The sequence below is a fragment of the Myotis brandtii genome, unplaced genomic scaffold, assembly GCF_000412655.1.
Source record: "Myotis brandtii unplaced genomic scaffold, ASM41265v1 scaffold506, whole genome shotgun sequence".
Lineage (NCBI taxonomy): Eukaryota > Metazoa > Chordata > Mammalia > Chiroptera > Vespertilionidae > Myotis > Myotis brandtii.
This window is the reverse complement of record NW_005369287.1, coordinates 3,315,262-3,335,264: the sequence shown is the minus strand read 5'-3', so window position 1 is coordinate 3,335,264 and position 20,003 is coordinate 3,315,262. Positions and strand designations below refer to the sequence as shown.

The window sequence follows — 20,003 nt, the reverse complement described above, 5'->3', positions numbered from 1 at the left end:
CCATAAGCATGTGAGAGTGTAGGTCACAATGCATGTTTGACTCTTGTGACAAAGACCAAAGTAAGTGGCTTTCAACAAGGGAAACTTATTTTTCTCTCATTTGACAGTCAAAGAAGTAGTTGCCCAGGACAGACATGATGGCTCCATAGTGCCGAAGGTCTAGTCTAGCCGCTTCTGTCTTGTTTCGTCTGTCCTCTCATCTGGGTTCCACCTGGTCGCAGATGCTGCCTTGTTTGACAGTCAAAGAAGTAGTTGCCCAGGACAGACATGACGGCTCCATAGTGCCGAAGGTCTAGCCGCTTCTGTCTTGTTTCATCTGTCCTCTCTCTACGCTGGGTTCCACCTGATCCCAGATGCGGCCTTGTTTCCAACCATCATGTCTGCGCCAGTCTATAATAGGAAGGGAAAGTGGAGGATGCACCGATTCAGGACCCAGCCTGGAAGTTGCAGGTATCATTTCGTCTCATATCCTATTGGCCAGAATGTGCTGGTGTGACCACATTTGGCTGCAGATGAGGCTGGGGATGCATGGTCTCCATCTGTATGGCCATGTGGATAGCTAACATCCAGTTCTTACTAAAGGGAGAAGGTGAGAGTGGGCAGTATAAACAACTAGTATTCTATACTGTGAATGGCCTTGCACTCACCTGTTTGCTGCAGTCCTGGGCTCTCTCATCTTCTCAGGACTGAGGCCAAGAGTCATTGCCTTTCACTCTCACCTCTGCTTGCTGTTCCCCTTTGCAGCAAAACTTCTTGAAAGACTTGTCATTATTTCCTAATTCCTCTCATCCTATTCATTTTTGAACCCACTCCAGCCAGCCTGTCAGTCTGTGATTCTCGTGCTCACCACTGTAAACCTACATTTTGCCCCACCCTGTATATGGGTCTTATTTGGATGCAGACTCTAATGTTGAAAAAAATTATAAGACAATCAAGAGGTATTTCAATATTGACTAAGTATTGATATTAAATAGCTTTTTTTGGCTGTGATAATGGTGATTTGGTTATAGTAGAAAAATAAAGTTCAAAAACATTCTATCCAGACCTAGCTGGCATGGCTCAGTGGTTGAACGTTGACCTATGAACCTGGAGGTCACGGTTCAATTCCCGTTTCGGGCTCAATCCCCAGTGGGGGACGTGTAGGAGGCAGCCGATCAATGATTCTCTCTCACCATTGATGATTGATGTTTCTATCCCTCTCTCCCCCTCTCCCTTCCTCTCTGAAATCAATAAAAATATATTTTTAAAAAACATTCTACCCACAATGTTATTAATTCTCACCACCTCCAATATTATCCTCTCTGCCAAACTAACATCCTCTCAACCCATCTCCCTGTTTCTCCTCCCATTCCCCCATCCCCCTAGTCCCCAGTCTGTTCTCAACAGGGCAGCCAGAGAGCCTGCTCAGATGTTACATATGCCTTTCCCCATCTCATTCGGAGTCAGAGCCAACGTCTGTTCGGTCTACATAACCCCATGTCCTGCTCCCCTCCTGGGTCAGCCACTCCAGCCACTCTGACTTCCTCAGACCTGCCTTATTTTTCTCCACAACATTGATCTCCATCTGACAGTCTGACAAATGTATTCTTTTCTTTTCGGTCTGATACTCCCACTATAATGTGTGCTATGTGAGAGTAGAGACTGTATTGTTCATACCATATCCCCAGGATTAAAATAGCTCCTTGTATATAATGGGCACGAAATACATGTTTGTTAAAAGAAAAAAAATGTTCATGGGAGGAAGAGTGGGGTGGGAGGTGGCATTGGGAGAAAAACATTGACAAAGGTCCTTTGGATGTGGGAGGCAATCATGAAAAAAAAGGTTGAGAAATAAGGCCTTGGCCCAAGCTGTGGGGCAGCACATGGACCTTCAGGGCCTGCTCTGACTCTCTTTTTTTCCCCCTCTGACTCTTGTTCCTGTATTTTTCTTTTCTCTTTTCCCATCAGGGGACAGTCAGGGTTGTTTTATCTGTGATATCTGCATGGCATACAGCAAAACTTTGATAATTGTCTCTAAGTGGGGAAAGACCACTTGAATTTCTTCTTTTCAGACTGAACCATGATCAGAGTAGGGGATGGAGCTCACAACCCAGGCATGTGCCCTGACCAGTGATCTCTTGGTTCATGGGTTGACGCTCAACTACTGAGGCACACCAGGTGGGCTTATTGAAACATCTAAGTAACTGATTCTACAGGATTCCTGTGGCCTTTCCTTGTTGAGGGGAAATTGAAGGCCTGACACTGTAGGGCAGTAAGGGAGGAGAGTCTCAGAGGCCCCAGGTAACCCAGTCTAGGTACGTGCCTTCTAATCAGCTGATCTGGTCCAAGAATGAAGCTTCGAATCCTAGGGAGGATGGGGAACATCTCTAAGATATTCCAGTTTCCCGGGCAGCAGTGGGTACATGCTGGAGGTGGTTCAGTTGGAAGCTATGTAACATAGAAGTAAAAAGCAGAGACCTTGCATAGAATTACATATATTTATATACCTTCAGAAATGGGTGAAGACGCCCTGGCCGAGTGGCTCAGTTGGTTGGAGCATCATCCGTACACCAGAAGATTGGTTTGACTCCTGGTCAGGGTTGTGGGTTCAATCCCCCTGTTGGAGTGCATACTTTTTTCCCCGCTTCCTCTCTCTCTAAAAATCAATAAAAACATATCCTCAGGTGAAGATTTTTAAAAAGGGCAAAACATTTTTTAAATGAGCGAAGTCCATGTAAGCTCTGTAGACTAGTTAAGTGTGTTGTGCCCATATCAATGTCCAGGTTTTAATCAAGTACTCTAGTTATATAAGACTAGGTCCCTCGGCCTGGCCTGCACCCTCTCGCAATCCAGTACCCCTCGGGGGATGTCGGATAGCTGGTTTCGGCCCGATCCCTGCAGGCCCGATCCAGACAGAAGGGAGCCCGATCCTATGCATTGAGTATCTGTCCCCTGGTGGTCAATGAGTGTCATAGCGACCAGTCAACTGGTCGTTCAGTTATTCGGTTGCTTAGGGTCATATATATAATATATATATAAACATAAATATAAATATAAATATATATGGCTGCCACTATTGGGAGAAGATGGGGAATGGGTACAGAAAACCTCTCTGTACTATTTTTTGCAACTTCTTACAGTCTATAATTAATTCAAAATAAAATGTATTTTTTTTTTAAAAAGCAGAGACAGTTCAGACTGCATCCCTTTCTATGAAAGTACAATAAAGGGATGAATGGTCGCCTCATGGGGATGGGCACAACTGGATCCAGAGAAAAGAATGAATCTGGAAGCCTTATTTCTTGAATTTTCCTTTTCCTGAAGGTCTGAGGGTACCCAGCACCTGCCTGGTGAATGGTGAGTTAAGGCAGTGACCTGGGCTCTATAAGGCCTGGGCCCCAAACCTTGCCTCCTTAAACCCAGTTCCTCTCATGTGAATTTATTTTTTACAGGAGGAGGGGACCTTTGCTGCTACTCTGTGGATGGCCAGTGGGAGTTAGTTTCCCAGCTTGTATTACTGTTGTTTTAAATTACTTGGTGATCGAACATAGGTTGTAAACTGTCTTTTAAAAAATCTTTTTTGTTGAAAATATTACATGTGTTCCCTTTTTCTCCCCATTGATCCTTTCTAGCCCACCCAGTCCCCCACCCCAGGCCTTCACCACCCTATTGTCTGTGTCCATGGGTTATGCATATATGCATACAACTTCTTTGGTTGATCTCTTCCCACCCACCCCCACCTCCCCTCTGAGATTCGACAGTCGGTTCCATGCGTCTATGTCTCTGGATCTGTTTTGTTTAGCAGTGTAAACTATGTCTTGAAAGTAGTAAAAATGTTAGGTGAGATTATATCACCCCTCCAATGATCTATAGCTGTCATTCTCTTCAATCTAGATTTACCTTGGGGTTTGATTTTTAACAACCATGATCTGGAAACAGGGGATGTTTCATGTCTTTCAGGTGATGATTGGAGACCATATTCAGAAAAGCCTGAGCATTCCTGAGGTTGGGTTTGTGTGTGGTAGAAATGCCTGTCTCTCTCATTCAACCCATGTCACCTTGGATAGTGGCCCCCTCCTGGTGTGGGGCAGCTTGAAATTGGAGATTTCCAAGAGGCCTTGAGCTCCTCTTACAGAGATGCCTTTTGACAGATAAGAAGGCTTGGGCTTAGAGACGGGCACACATTGTGAGTTTTTGAGAGTTGGGTGCAAATCCCAGGCTCCTGAGTCCCAGTGTAGAGCCCCTCCTGTTGCCCACACATTGCAACCTGGTATTTGTCTCTCTCTCACTCTTTTTATTTTTTATTTTTATTTGTATTCTATTTTTTATCTTTATTGTTGGAAGTATTATATATGTCCCCCTTTTTCCCCCATTGGCCTCTTCTAGCCCACCCCAGGCCTTCATCTTTTCTTAAGTAAACTTAATTACCAAACGGGCATGTGCTAGTTACTATGTCTGTGTTGTCAAAGGCAAAATTATAAAAAGCGGTGCACAGAAGTCTTGCTACTCCACCTCTCCTTGTCTTGCCCCAGCCATTATCTCTCACAGGTTTCTTGTTGACCATTCTGTTGTTTCTCAGGCCAGGCTTTCTCCACCTCAGCACTGTTAACATTGGGGGCTGGGTAATGCTTTGTTGTGGAGACTGTCAGCATTCCTGACTTCTAGGCACCAGACACCAGCAGCACCCCCAACCCAACATGACCATCAGAAATGCTTCCTGGGGGACAAAATTGTCCTTGGGTGAGAACCACTGCTTTAGGCAAATAGAAGCAAATGTGACTATATATCTTTTCTTCCCACCTATTTTTTAACTTAAAAGTAGCAATCTATACACATAGCTCCTCTTCCTGATTTTATATATATATATAAGTATGCATATATATATGTATATATATTTTTTACTGATTATATATAAAGGGTGGAGTAAAAGTAGCTTTACAGCTGCAATACAAATAAATAATACAATAATAAATAAAAATACGAAGATTAAACTTTGTGTTTCACATACTCAACAACTGTAAAGCTACGTTCGCCCCACGTCGTATATGTTTTATACTTTTACATGGATAGAGATCCCTGGGTCCATGCACAGAGGTGGTCCTCACCTTGGTGGCTGCATAGCATCCCCTGGTGTGGAGGCACCATCATTGATTCAGCCAGTCCCCATGTTGCCAGTCTGCTACCCTGTGCTCAGCCAGTCAGCATAATTCTGGATCCTTCTCCCTGGTGCAGGTGTATCTGCGGCACAGACCCCCAGAAGTGGAGTGGCTGGATCAAGGGTAAATACATCTCATTTTGATGGTTGCTGCCAGATTCCCCCTCACGCGGGCTATGCCCTTTGGCATTCTCATCAGCAATGACGGGGAGGCCTGTTTTTCCACGGCTTCGCCAGCCATGTTATGAAACCTCTGGGTTCTTGCCAGGTCCGTAGGTGAGAAATGCCTCATTTTCCTGATAGCATCACACTTATTTTCATAGTCTGATTCATCTTGAACAAGGAGCTCAGTGAAACTTGGCTTTGCCTGCTCTCTCCTGAGTGCAAATGTCCTGGGCTGGACTCGGCTGTTTCCAGGCCTTTGCCTTGGCTGCGCCTTCCACCAGGAATGCGCTTCCTCCTCACTTTCACAATTTTCACGGTCCTTTGAAGCTTCCAAATGCCATCTCCTCTGAGAAACTTCCTGATTCTGCTTCCCGCCCCCACTGTCCAGTCACTTCCTTCTCCGCATACTCGCCTTACTGCAGCCGCTCTGTGATGACACCAGTCACGTAGTTGTCAGGTTGCCCAGGGTCACGTGGGAGTCCAGAGTCAGACAGGTCTGGCTTTGAACTCCAGCTTTGCCATTAACCATCTGCAGGTCTTTGGCCAAACTTCTTAGCGTCTCTGTGCCTCAGTTTTCTCGCCTGTGAAATGGGAACAGTGCTTCCCTCACAAAACTATAGAGAAGAGTAACGAGAGACCCTGAACAAAGAGTGGGACAGCAGACAGGCGTTTACACTGCAGGTTCATTGGGGTTGGGAATGCTGACTGCTCTTTAAGGAACTTCTTTGGGGCCTAGTATGATGGAGGAAGCCCACACCCAAATTTATCAATGTCCACCCACTGCTTAACCCCCTCTATGGATCCTCATGGCCTTCAGGTGTGTTCCAGACCTCTTCCGTGGCCTCAAAGGCCCTATGTAACTTGGGCCTGCCTTCCTTTCCAGCCTCATCTGCTGTCTGGTGGCTTGCCTACCCCTGAATCCTGCATCTCCCCAGCTCCACTGGACCTCCAAGTTCTAGAACGCCCCTTGCTGTCTCATCTCTGCTTTTTTACACGTGCTGTCCCTTTTGCCTGGAATCGTTTCCTTGCCTACCTCACCTGGCCCGTATCCTTTTGGCCTCTGCTAGATGTCACTTCCTTCAGGAAGCCATCCTTGATCTCCCACCCCCTGGTCTGGGTTGTGTGCCTTCCTCTGTACTTGAGGAACAATCAGGACTTCCTTCTCTTCAGGCTTCCACAGCCTTACATTGCAATGGCTGGTTTACTTGCCTGAATCTCCCTAATTCTTTAGCACACGCCCTGCCCCCTGCCGGGAGAAGGGGGCATATCTCTCATCTAGTATAGTGCATCTGTGAAGAGTGCCTGATACAGTGAGGGACGGATGGACAGATGGATAATGGAAACATAAGATAGGCCATCATCACTTGTTCTGATTTGTCTTTATTCAAGCCAGCCCAGTTGGAACCTGTTTCCCTTTGGAGGGCTCTGGATTTCTTTGCCCCTCCCTGCTCCTGGCCCCATGACTGGCCAGGTGGCCCTGGAGAGATCACTTACTCTTCTGGAGCATTTATTAAATGACCTAGTGGGGCTTCAGGGTTGCTTAACTGAGGGCTCTGTTGACATTGTATCCCATGAGAGTACAAGCCATAGGGTTGCATAATGTGCTGTGTTGCTCCAAATTTGAGGATCCATAGTATGGCCCCTGCCTTACTCACCCAGGTTTTTCTCGGTAAGAAGAGTGCCTAATTCAACCACAGAGGCACAGGAGGGCGTGTGCACCTTATGGGTGCTTTAGTGAACTGTTGATCCTAGCCAGGAGAGGGCAGCAGAGCAGCCCTCTGTATTGTCCACGTTTTAATTATTATTATTTTTTAAAATATATTTTATTGATTTCAGAGAGGAAGGGAAAGGGAGAGATAGAAACATCAATGATGAGAATCATTGATCGGCTGCCTCCTGCACGCCCCCTACTGGGGATCAAGCCCACAACCCGGGCATGTGCCCTTGACCAGAATCAAACCCAGAACCTTTCATTCCACAGGCCAACGCTCTACCCACTGAGCCAGACTAGCCAGGGCTACGTTTTAATTATTTTAATAAACCATCAAGTGGTTACCTTTTCAACTCTCACCCCATGTGTTTGCTCCCAAAAGATGGTTGTTTTCCTGGAATATTTGTGGTCTGGTCATTGCACAGGGAGAATACATTCCCCTATTGTGTGTTAGTGTAAAAAGATGGTTTTAGGAAAATTGCCCTATACTTTTTTTTTTTTAATCCTCACCCGAGGATATTTTTCCATTGATTTTTAGAGAGTGTGGAAGGAAAGGAAGGAGGGAGGGAGGGAGGGAGGGAGGGGAGGGTAGTGGAAGGGAGGAGTTTAAATTCGTCTTGGGCTCACACCTCAAAGGATCCTGATATAGTTCCATCTCGAACAGTTCTCGGACCTAGACATATAGTGGGAGGTGATAGAATGTGAAGGCACTGTTTCCAAGTGTAACTGTTTCTCCTCTCCTTTTTGGAGGAGAGGTCAGAAGGGATATTGGTTTGAATCGATGAAAATACTGGCTTAGTTTACCCTGTATTTTGTAAACATGTTGGAGGACTTTGGCTTAACCTAGCCAGGATTCTATCTAGCTCAGCTATCCCAACAATGGAGGGAGATTTCCTTCCTACAGGAGTCATTGACTCAATGGGTAAAACATCATAAACCAGTGGAAAGGTAGTTTTATTTATTTGTTGTTGTTTTTTTTAAAATATATTTTTATTGATTTCAGAGAGGAAGGGAGAGGGAGAGATAGAAACATTAATGATGAGAATCATCAATTGGCTGCCCCCTGTTTTAAAATATATTTTTATTGATTTCAGAGAGGAAGGGAGAGGGAGAGATAGAAATATCAATGATGAGAATCATCGATTGGCTGCCCCCTGCATGCCCCCTACTGGGGATCGAGCCCTGACCTCGAATTGAACCAGTAACCTTTAGGTGTCTGGGACGACACCCAACCAATGGAGCCACGCCAGCCAGGGCATATCATTGATAATATTTTTATAAAGAAGAAGAAAAGAAAAGAACATTTCTTTTCAGAAGGCGTTAATGTGAAGAAGCCAGGTGGTGTGCCAGAGAACACTGGACTGAATGTCAAGAAGTTCCTAGTTTTGAGACTGTGACCAACTGTGTGACAGTGGGTATCATAGCACTACTGTTTTCGCATATGTACAATGAAAGGCTTGCACTCTATAGTCATAAATATTCCTTCTGATGCTGAACATTTTGTAACAAAAATAGACTCAAATTCCTTATGGTGAAATGGAGTGGTCACTCATCCCTAATTTTTTTTCCTAAATAAGCAGAGCATAGTCTGTTCAGAGTCTAGATTTCCAGGTTTGACTTCTTACGTAAAAGATAAAATATAATCATATTTTAAAGATAAAAATAACACTTTGAAGTTAATTTTCTACTTGGAAAAAAAATGGTGCTGGAAAAGTACAAAATGGAATCGTCTGCCTTTGTTTGCTGTTCGGTTTATGGTGCCAAGTGCCTCTCGAAGGATGTTTCTGTTCCTTATACCTTAACGTCCCTTCTCTGTTCAAAGTTAGTTTTAAGTCTGAGCGCAAAGATGTCCCTGGTCGAGGGAGGATAAGATGAAACAAAGCCCCAGGAAAGCAGGCTGGCACCCTGACAAGCCATAGCATTGATGAGAGGTGGAAATAAGATAAGGAACCAGAAGCCCTTTTGAATTTAAAAGTACACTTGTGGGTGCTTGAAATCCCCTGGGCATTTCAAGCCCAGAGAGGAGATTATAGCAAATCTCAAAAGGCATTGGCCCTTAACCTTCTTTAGCAGGCCAGAAATCTGTTGAGAACTGAGGAAACCCAAGGTCTCTCTTCACTCACACACACACACACACACACACACACACACACACACACACACACCACGTTTTGCCTGTAATTTTAGAATCTTTTGAGACCCCCAGATCACTAAGAGATTGACCCGCTGAGTTTCAACAAAGGAACCAGGGCATTTGGTATAAAATCTTGTCTTTGAAGAAGGACCTCGTCTCTAGTTTTAATACCCAAGTGGCCCTATTGAACTACTCAACTAATTTTGTCTCTCTAACCTCCAACCTTTACAAACAACCACATGCCTAAGTGTGCAGCTTTCTCCTTCTTCCAGCAAATTGTTCTTGATCGCTGTTACATGAACTTTAAATGGATGTCCAAATTGCACAACTCCAGAATCCAAAATAAACAAATGTAGGTTGTCAATAAGTAAAGTTTTTCTAAACAAAATCTTTGCCTTCTTATTCTGTGTTGCCGATAGCCACTGGTTGCTGGGAAATGGAGGCCTTTTCTGACAAGACTTCTTCAAATTCTTTTAAGAGCACTTGTGTTAACAAGTTATAGAGATTACTGTAATCTTTGCTTGGAATTCGTTTATTGTGTGCATAAATCTTCAAGCTCATTATCATATCTATGAGAAATTTTTAGAATTTGAGAGCTCTGATGCATCAAAAACTACTGATTTCAGCTCATTCTTAATTGGTGACAGAATCAAAACATGTTTGATTGGATTCGGGGATGTTTTTAAAAGATTTTTTAATCTTATGCTTCCAAACACATAAACTAAGGTTACTTATCTTCAAATTTGAGGCAAAAAATATTTGGTTCTTAATACTTTTTTCTCCCCTGTGTGATGCATTTATGAAGCATTCTGGCTTGATTACATAGTGATAGCAACAGACTTACACCCAGCATTCTCTTTCCCCCAAATTTATTTTTATTTATTTATTTTGTTGTTCATCTTTATCTGAGGATATTTTTCCATTGATTTTTAGAGAGAGTGGGAGGGAGAGAGAGAGACCGAGAGAAACATCAATGTGAGAGAGACACATCCATTGGTTGCCTTCTGCATGCACCCTGACCAGGGCCAGGGATCGAGCCTGCAAACAATGTATGTGCCCTTGACCGGAGTCGAACCCAGGACCTTTCAGTCCGTGGGTCGACGCTCTATCCACTGAACCAAACTGGCTAGGGCCCTCCCAATTTTATTTTTGAAAAATTTTGAATCTATAAGAAAACTGAAAGAACTATTGTGACTTCTTCACTTACATTTTTAGACCCCCTTCATTGAAACTTGCTAGTTAACATTCTGCCATACTTGCTTTATTTCCGTGTGTGTGTGTGTGTGTGTGTGTGTATTATTTTAACTTTTCTGTTGTTGCTCATCACTATGAAGTTGCAGACATGTCGCTTACTCCCTAAATAAGTCGGTATGTATCTCCCAAAAACGAAGACACTCTCTTACGTAATGGCAATACCTTCATCACACCGAAGGAAGTGAGCATCGTTTCAACACTGTGTGATGCAGTGCATATTCAGATTTCCCCAAATGTCTCCATGTCCTTTACCTCCACCTTTGCTTTAAGGATCCAATCAGGATCAAGAAGTGGCATTCGGTTGCCATATCTCTTTAGTCACCTTTCATCTAGAAATTCCCCAGCCTTTTCTTGTCTTGTGACATTGACATTTTAGGAGTCCAGGCCAACAGCCTGATTTGTCCATTTCCTCATGATGAGCTTCCGGTTCAACAACTCTGCAGGGAAACACCTAGGTGGCGCTGTAGGGTCTGCTCCTATCCCATCAGGAGGCACTTGAAAAACAGGTGGTTCCCACATCAGGTTGCTAAGTTGGGGCACTTGGCATCTGGCAGATCTTATGAAAAGAAACCCCTTTCCTTTGTAATAAGTCTACAGAGGCCTATTTTGAGACCCTGCGAATGTACTTTTTCCCCCAAAATGGTTTTAGCATTTACTCATGTTCTTTTTAGCTTCGTTTTGATTTGTTGTTGGAGGTGGCTCAGGGGAAAGCATATGTACAAAAGAAGGGTATCCAGTGAGGTCTGTGTAGAACCATCCCTCTGGCTCCTTTATTTGTATAATGGCAAGAAATGAAGGATGTGAGCGCTCTGCGTTTGCCCGACTGGCCCACTCAGTCCATATGAACAAAAGAAGCTTCGTTTCCCTCAGTCTCTCCATAGAGAGACCTTCAAGGCAAATGTTTGTCTGGGGTCAGTAGCCGACAGTGATTACCGAAGGTCTCGATGAGGTTATTAAGACGCCTGGTGTCTGCCCCGGCGGCCCCCACAAGACAAATGAGGCGAATTCTTTCAGCCCGGTTACACGCTGGTGCTTCACGTTTTAGTTAATGGTTCGGAGCAGGAACAAACGCCTGCTTCAGCAGCCCCCGCTAGATACACAGCCTCTGCAGTGTCATAGAGAAAAGGCAGCGGCGTGTACTGTGGACTTAAAGAGACAGATTTAAACTGGGTAAATAAAAGGCTTGACTCAAACTTAGGCGGAGAAATATTTCTGCATGGATGGGAAAACTCAAGTGAATTTTGTATTTCATCTCTCCCCATAGGGTAGTGAACTAAAGCATTAGTTTTGGGCCAGTGGGTGAGAACCATCTAAGAAGGAAAAATGTTGGCAATTTAATCCTCCTTGAGAAGTATTATATAGAGCATAATATAATTTAGTAACCTCAAACATTATTTGTTTCAAACATGTTAAGTGTTCCTACAACGCCATTTTAGCATTGTAGCGTCGTGTAGCCCAATGCTTTATGGCAGCGGTCGCCAACCTTTCGGACCTCACGGACCACCAGTGGCCTGCAGACCACCGGTTGGCGACCGCTGCTTTATGGCAGTAGTTCTCAACCAGGGAGTGATTTTGACCCACAGAAAACATATGTTAACATTTTTGATTGTCACAGTGGTAGGGTGGTATTGGCATCTCGTAAGTAGAAGCCAGGGATGCTGCTAAACATCCTGCAGTGTCTCCTGTCCATCCCACCTTCCCCCCACACCACCACCAATAACGAAGAAATACCCGGTCCAAAATGTCAATGGTGCCGACGTTGAAAAGCTCTTTTTTTTACAGATGGTAAGAGTTCTTTTATCAACATGTGTTAGAAGTATATGAAGCACTGGGTGTGTCAAGAAAATAAGACTGGCCTTAACCAGTTTAGCTCAGTGGATAGAGCAGCGGCCTGTGGACTGCAGGGTCCCAGGTTCGATTCCAGGCAAGGGCATGTACCTTGTTGCAGGCACATCCCCAGTAGGGGGTGTGCAGGAGGCAGCTGATAGGTGTTTCTCTCTCATCGATGTTTCTGACTCTATTCCTCTCCCTTCCTCTCTATAAAAAATCAATAAAATATATTTTTTTAAAAAAGAAAAGAAAAGAAGACTGCACTCATAGCACATCATCTTAGGAAAGCAGACCTGTTTGCCACCTTACCTGTGTGAGAGAAGGGGGTGTAGGAGGCTGGAAACAAGCTCCATTTGGGCTGGAGCTTACAGGACCAGTGGGTGTTACTAAGTGTGAAGGTTGAGAAATCACACGCCTCAGTTCACACAGCATTATCACTGGCCCATCCGAGGCCTCTTCTTGTTTCCCTACTTACCCCTCCTTTCCCTCCACATCATTAGCAACCACATTTATGGGTAAATGTAAATCTTTGATTTTTCTTTTTTAAAATAATTTTTTTAATTGATTTCAGAGAGGGAGAAAGAGAAACATCAATGATAAGCGAGGATCATTGATCCCCTGCCTTCTGCATGCCCCACACTGGAGATCAAGCCCAGGTATGTGCCCTGACCAGGAATTGAACTGGTGACCTTTGGTGCCCGGTACGACACCCTGCCAACTGAGACATACCTGCCAGGGCTGTGATTATATTTTAATACTAGAGGCCCGATGCATGAAATTCGTGCAAGGGGCTCGGCTCTCACAGCCATGGTGACTTACCTCAGCCCTTGCGGCCCTGGCTTCATCTGGAAGGTCGTCTAGCTGTTCGGTCTAATTAGCATATTACACTTTTATTATTAGAGATGGGTAGATAGAGAAAGTGGAGCTTAGTGAATTGTAATATATTATGTTAGAACCCATGGTGTGACCCTTTTATGAAAATACAGTGGTAGCTCCTTTAGCTGTTTCACAGTTTAGGTCACAGCAGTCCTAACAATTAGAGATGCTCAGTTGTCCTCATAAGTCTTTAATCAGCAATGACTAGATGCAAATGGCACCATCTGGGGGCAGCCCCTGCCTGTGGGTTATGGCATTAGGGGGTTGGGAGGATTAGTAGATTTGCATGTTTCGTGGGTAGAAACAGAGGTAGCTGGGTGTCCTGCGGAGACCTTGTGTCTTGGTTATGTGCACTGAGTTGCTTAACTCTAGACAATCATCTTTAACCCAATACTGGCTCACAGAAATGTCGAGTGGTGCAAAGCATTGCCTGGGCCTCCCTCAGCTTCTCCTGGGGCTATAGAAAGACCAGTTGCTGTGAGTTTAAACTTGGAAGGGCTCACGCATGCCTGAGCTGAAAACCAGTTTCTTCTTTTGCCCCCAGGCTGACTCATCTGCCCACAAAGTGTTCCAAACTTAGAGCATCTTAGTGTCTCATTTTGTCTCAAAGGCCAGCCCAGTGAAAGCCCAGCTGTGTTTTCACTAATGCAGCTAGTCTAACCATGCCTTTGGTCCATCAGGAAGGCCAGAGGTAGTGTTCAAATTCTGCACTAGCCTTGTCTCTGTTCTCCAGGCTTTGTAATTTCTCAAATCCCAGCAGGGAATAGGAGCTTTCTAGGCAATGGCTGCCTAGTGGGGGCCTCTTTGAGTTTGTGATGGGAGAGTTTGTTCGCTCTGCTGGGCATCTAATGACCATGGTTAGTCACCCTTGACCATGCTTGGTCAGCCCTGCTTTCTGCAGGATCATTTGAGATTCTCACAGCCAGTCTTTCTTTTCCTAGCTCAGTCTTTTTTTAAAATATATTTTTATTGATTTTGGAGAGAAAGGGAGAGGGAGAGAGAGAGAGAGAGGGAGAGAGAGAGAGAGAGAGAGAAACATAAATGATGAGAGAGAATCATTGATCGGCTGCCTCCTGCACACCCCACTGATCCTGCAACTCAGGCATGTGTCTTGACTGGGAATTGAACCTTGACCTCCTGATTCATAGTTTGACGCTCAACCACTGAGCCATGCTGGCTGGGCCTTAGCTCAGTCTTTAGAAGAGAAAAAGAAAGCAAGCAAAGGGCATTTCAAAATAGGACTAAGAGAAAACAGAGGAGGAAATTTATCCACTCTAATTCTTACCATTTCAGTTACATGTTACAAAGGAGTAATGGAGATATAAATGGTTTTTTACATTTTGGGGGGAGGGGGGGTGCCCAGCCAGCATGGCTCGGTGGTTTGAGCATCACTATGAACCAGGAGGTCACAGTTCAATTCCTGGTCAGGGCACATGCCTGGGTTGTGGGCTCTATCCCCAATGTGGGGCATGCAGGAGGCAGCCAATCGATTCTCTCCCATCATTAATGTTTCTCTCTCTCTCTCTTTCTCTCTCTCTTCTCTCTCTCTCTCCCTCTCCCCCCTTCTCCCTTCCTCTCTGAAATCAATAAAAATATATCTTAAAAATATTTTGTGGGGAGGGTGTTCTCAATAACTCAAATATTTCAGAGCTAATATGTGGCTTTGAAGAAGCCACATCTGTACTCATCTGCGGGGGAGGGTTTGGGAGATGGCTTCATTGGAAGGAAGGCCCCTGAATCCTGCCGTGGTGGTGGCCAGCAGAGGGATTTTGCTGGCACTGTTAGGCTGCAGTTTGCATTTACAGTCCAGCCGTGTTTTTCCTCCAAGAAAAAATATACCTGACTTGTGGATACGCTGTCTGCAGGTGCTTTAGAAATCTCCCACCAAGTAAATAACATCTTACTAAGAGGCCTTGTCCTTGCCTGCGAGGGCTGCCAAAGGAAGAAATGAGTCCAGTGGAAGCAGGCTGGACTTAAAAGCAGCCCTTCACCGCTTTTTTCTGGGGTTATTTTCCTGCAACACGAGGAAGGAATCCTACTGTTAGGGGCAGCACTGCAATTGTGAGTGCATTTCCTCCTAGGGACCCGAGAATTCCACCGCCAGGGTCATCTGTTGGCAATCCTTCATCGCCAGCGGTGGGCACAGGCTGCGGGTGGTGCCAGGTTCCCGGCGTGCCTCTGAACAGCTAAACAAACTGTTTAGGAAATACTCTCACTTACTCTATAGCATTGTTTTGCATACAAATACAAAGAATTATAAAATTTTAGAAAATATATAGAAATTTGGAAATGCAGAACAAAATTTTTAAATGTTTAAACATCTATACTAGTAGAACTATGATTGCTGCTTTTCATACTGGACATTTTGTGGAGCATGGGCGTGATGCTTTAACAATCCATAAAGATCATGATAGAGAAATGTAAACAGGTGGGCCTGTCTCTCAGTAGTTGAACAAATACACAGTGGTTCCATAGCCATACATTGGGGTCCTGTGCAGTAATATGAGCTAGTGATACACATATGATACATGCAGCAATTCAGGTGAATGACAGGCATTTTGTTGAATAAGGGAAGCCAGACACAAAACAGTATATACTGTGTCAGGGGTCAGCTAACCACAGTCTGCAGCCCAAACCAAGCCCACTGCCTATTTTTGCATGACCCACAAACTAACAATGACTTAACTTTATATAGTTATATATATATATACTTAATTGATTTCACAGAGGAAGGGAGAGGGAGAGAGAGATAGAAACATCAATGATGAGAGAGAATCATCGATTGGCTGCCTCCTGCACACCCCCTACTGGGGATCAAGCCCACAACCCAGGCATGTGCCCTGACCGGGATCGAACGGTGACCTCCTGGTTCATAGGTTGACACGCAGCCATTGAGCCACACTAGCTGGGCTGTACCACAGCTTTTTTATCCACTCACTGATGGACATATTGACAGCCTTTTACACAGATCTTGAATTATGGGTTCTAGTGAACGTAGCCTAACACTTTAGCTAAGTGTCAGAAATTCCCACCACAGCTCTCTGGTTTCTCTGTTCAAACTTCCTGGCTTTCGAGGGCCACAGCGAGCCTTTGGTCATTTGCTCAGTAGGTGAGCTAAGTGCTATGTGGGAAACAAATGTAGTTAAACCACAGCTCCTGTTTTCTGAACTTTACAGTTCAGGGAAAAAGAGGTGTGGACGCTGACCGTGAAGCACAAGGCAAGGTGAAGAAAATGCCAGAACAGAGGTATCTGGCCAGGTACTCTGAGAGGACTCCCAGAGTGGAACCCCTGGGTACTGTATGCAAAGTGAAGAGGGTTCCATGGCCAAGTAAGTTTGGAAAAGCCAGGTTAGACAAGTATTTTTATTACTGTGAGGCCTTCAGAGGCTTAAGGTAATGCATTTCATGAGATGGCTAGAGTCCAGCCTTTCGCAGACCAATATGACCAGAAATCCTATATTCATGGAGTACCTCTGAGAACATACTTTGAAAAACATGACTTCTGGTCAACTATAACAAAAAAATAAGTTTTAAGAAATATGACTTTTCCAACAGGCATGGCTCAGTGGTTGAGCATTGATCTATGAACGAGGAGGTCACAGTTTGATTCCTGGTCAGGGCACATGCCGGGGTTCCAGGCTTGGTCCACAGTGGGGGACATGCAGAAGGCAGCCCATCAATGATTCTCTCTCATCATAGATGTTTCTATCTCTCCCTCACCCTTCCTCTCTGAAATCAATAAAAATATATTTTAAAAATATGACTTATGGAGCAGGTGCCATATTTTTTGATGGGTTGTGGTCTTAGAAATTAATTCCTAAATTATCTGGAGTTGACAACCTATACTTTATTCCTTTTAAGAAAGCAAACTACCTCTCACTCTCTTTTTTAATGATTTAGTTCTATGTTGAGAAACTTGACATTCCTTGAAATAACTAGACATCCTCCAGTAAGTTACAACAAGAAATCATCAAGATCCAAAATTTTACTCAGTTCTTGGTTTGACTTTACTTTTTCACTTGCTCATCCATCCACAGGGTAAGCAGATTTCATGAAGTTTTGACCATTGCCTCTTTTTTTTCTTTTTTTTTTTTAATTCCTCTGAGATTAACTGAGACTTTTCCAGATGCCCAGTGTTTACACGTTGGGTCTTGAACCTCGACAGATGGACGACTTTTTTAGAACAGCTGAGACGATGGTTGACAGAAGGCATGACAAGAATGCGGCCTTCATTATTAGAAGGTTTGTGGCTAAACCTGGTGGGCCGTATGGAGGGCCTTATGGAGATGTCAGATCATTTGTTGAGCTCTACGCTCCCTGAATATGAAATCAAAGCTGAATATAAAAGTGCCTGCCTGCTTGTCCGGGGGTTGTTGTTTTTCTAAGACAGCAGCAGTTTCTATTGAGATTTAAAGCGTATATTCAAGGGGAATGATGCTTCGGGTGAGGTGGGAAGGTGAGTTGAATGACTTGATTTGAAAGGTAAATTTTTCAGTAAAGATTTTAGAAACCAGTGGGTTATATGGCAAGAGTACTCTTCAGGGCTAAGTTTCAATTCTTTTTCTTCTCAGTTATACAATATATAGACTGTTGTTATTTTTTCTTCTTTTAAAGTAAAACATTTTCCATTTATAAATATTTCAAAGCTCAACACTCAGGTCAAATCCCCGACTAATTGTGAGCCCAGATTTGAAAATCTGTTTACCAATATGGTAGATATTTTCCTGTGACAGGAGAAGGCTTGTGTATATAATTTATTTCTAAAAATGCAGGACAGTTCTAACCGGTTGGGCTCAGTGGATAGAGTGTCAGCCTGCGGACCGAAGGGTCTCGGGTTCAATTCCAGTCAAGGGCACGAACCTCGGTTGCAGGCTCCTCCCCAGCCCGGGCCCTGGTCAGGGCATGTGTAGCAGGCAACCAATCGATGTATTTCACTCACATCGATATTTCTCTCTGTCTTTCCCTCTCTCTTCCACTCTTTCTAAAAATCAATGGAAAAATATCCTCGGGTGAGGATTAAAAACACACACACAAAACAAATAAAAATGCAGGACATACTAGTGTGTGAAAATTGAATACCTGGCTTGCATATTACTGTAACAGACCCCTAGGAAGGGGCTTGGGTTCTAAATGTGTACCTTTTCTAACCCTCCAGGGGTTGTGTACAAACAGCAGTAGAGGGCCAGGGTGGAGTGCGTCTGCTATCTGCTTGTCACTCGAAAGCTGTGGGACCTGGCATAGTGACTGGCCTCTGGCTTCTTTTCTCATCTGAATTGATGTTGCTAATAGAATTGACCCCAAGGCTGTGCCGGGATTAACCGTGTTGCTACACGGAGAGGCCTCAGAGTGCTGCTTGGCCCTTAGGGGCGGCTCAGTAAATGTTAGTTTACTTTTTATGTAAACACTTAAAATACAGATTAAGCCGTAATGGTGATTACTTCTCTAAAGTAAATTCTTCATGTCTGACTTAGTCCATCTTACTCAAAGTGACATTTAGTAGGAAGATAAACGTCAATAGTGGATGAAAGGCTGTACTGCTGAAGGGAAGGAGGTGAGACATGGTCATAACTTTGTCCGGGTTTTTTTCTTTTTTGAATTCGCAGCCTGTTGGTGGGAAAGTAAATGAAAGTAAATGGAGGTCTAACCTCTATGAAGGGCAGTTTAGCAATAGCCATCCTAATGACTAATGCAGATATTCTTGGACCCAGTGGTTACACTTCTGTATAAATGTGCCCTACGGCGAATCCAAACACATACAAAGTGGTGTTTGGACCAGGTCATTCTTGTTTACAATAGCAGGAGACCGGAAACAAGCAAACATGTCTACCCATAGGGAACTGGCAGAAACAGTGAACACTCAGGAATAGTGGTAGTTTAACAAGAAATAAGGATGCTCCGTAAGTACTTAGGAAAGATCCCCAAAATGCGTGAAGTCAGGACAGCAAGCATTTGTTCCTTGGCATTTGTTGCTGTTTTTTTCCTGGAGTTGGGGTGCAGTGCAGCCCAGGTGGTAGGTAAGTGAGGAAGGAGATGTGGTTTCCTTTCTCCCTTGAAACTTTATGAAAACTTAGTTTCTCTTCACCACCACCCCCCCAGCCCCCCCAAGTCACATGGAAAACAGTAGCCACTTTATTTGACCTGTGATCTTATTTTACTTCCATTCTTCACTTGGGGCATGACAGTCATTCCTTTAGCAGATAACAGCTTCCTTCCTTCTCTACTCACCCCCCAAACTTAAGGTAAAGCATCTGTCTCTTCTTGGACGACGATCAGTGAGTTCTCCCGTGTCAGAAATTGCTTTGATCTTCACAAAACAGTGCTGGCTTCGGCTAAAGACAGACCCTTCTATTTCTATGACTCCACAAAAAGACAGGGTTCCGACACAACGCCCACGGCAGAGGTGTCTTTTCCTGCTGGTGCAAGAGCCACACCGGCGTTGTTTCCCTGGGACACGTGGCACCATTGAAACAGCATCAGGGACCTGCTCGAGGCTTGGGTCACAGGCCGGCGCATTCACCCAAAAAGCTGCTGAAAATGGGAAAGCCGTAGCGGAGAGAGAGGGAAGAACACACAGCTGGCAAAACGCACCTGCAGTGTGCGTGTCTGCGTGTGAGGACTGACTTCTCTGGTCCCTCCGTGGAACCTGGGGAGGAAGAGGGAGCGGCGAGTCCTGACTTCGTCCGTGACACGTGGTGAGGAGGAAGGTGCCCCCCCTCCACCATCCCTGACCCCATTCGATAGGAAGGGAAATGGTGGCTGTAATCTGCTCCACCAGGAGCTGGCAAACTGCAGCCTGGGGCCAGATCTCGCATGCTGCCTGTTTTCTTCGGAAATTCTTGCTCAAACACAACCATGCCCATTTGTGTACTTAATGGCTGCTTGTTTTACTTTCTCTATGT

The 20,003-nt window shown here is 44.5% G+C and overlaps 1 protein-coding gene across 1 annotated transcript in view; it reads left to right on the top strand.

The window, feature by feature from the left end:
• The first annotated feature begins 221 nt into the window (after positions 1-221).
• Positions 222-20,003, top strand: part of CMTM8 (CKLF-like MARVEL transmembrane domain containing 8) — a 40,094-nt gene continuing 20,312 nt past the window's right edge. Inside the window, exons 1-2 of the mRNA XM_014548385.1 lie at positions 222-290; positions 400-450. Of these exons, the coding sequence (XP_014403871.1) occupies positions 222-290; positions 400-450 (120 nt within the window). The remainder of the gene's footprint in view (positions 291-399; positions 451-20,003) is intronic.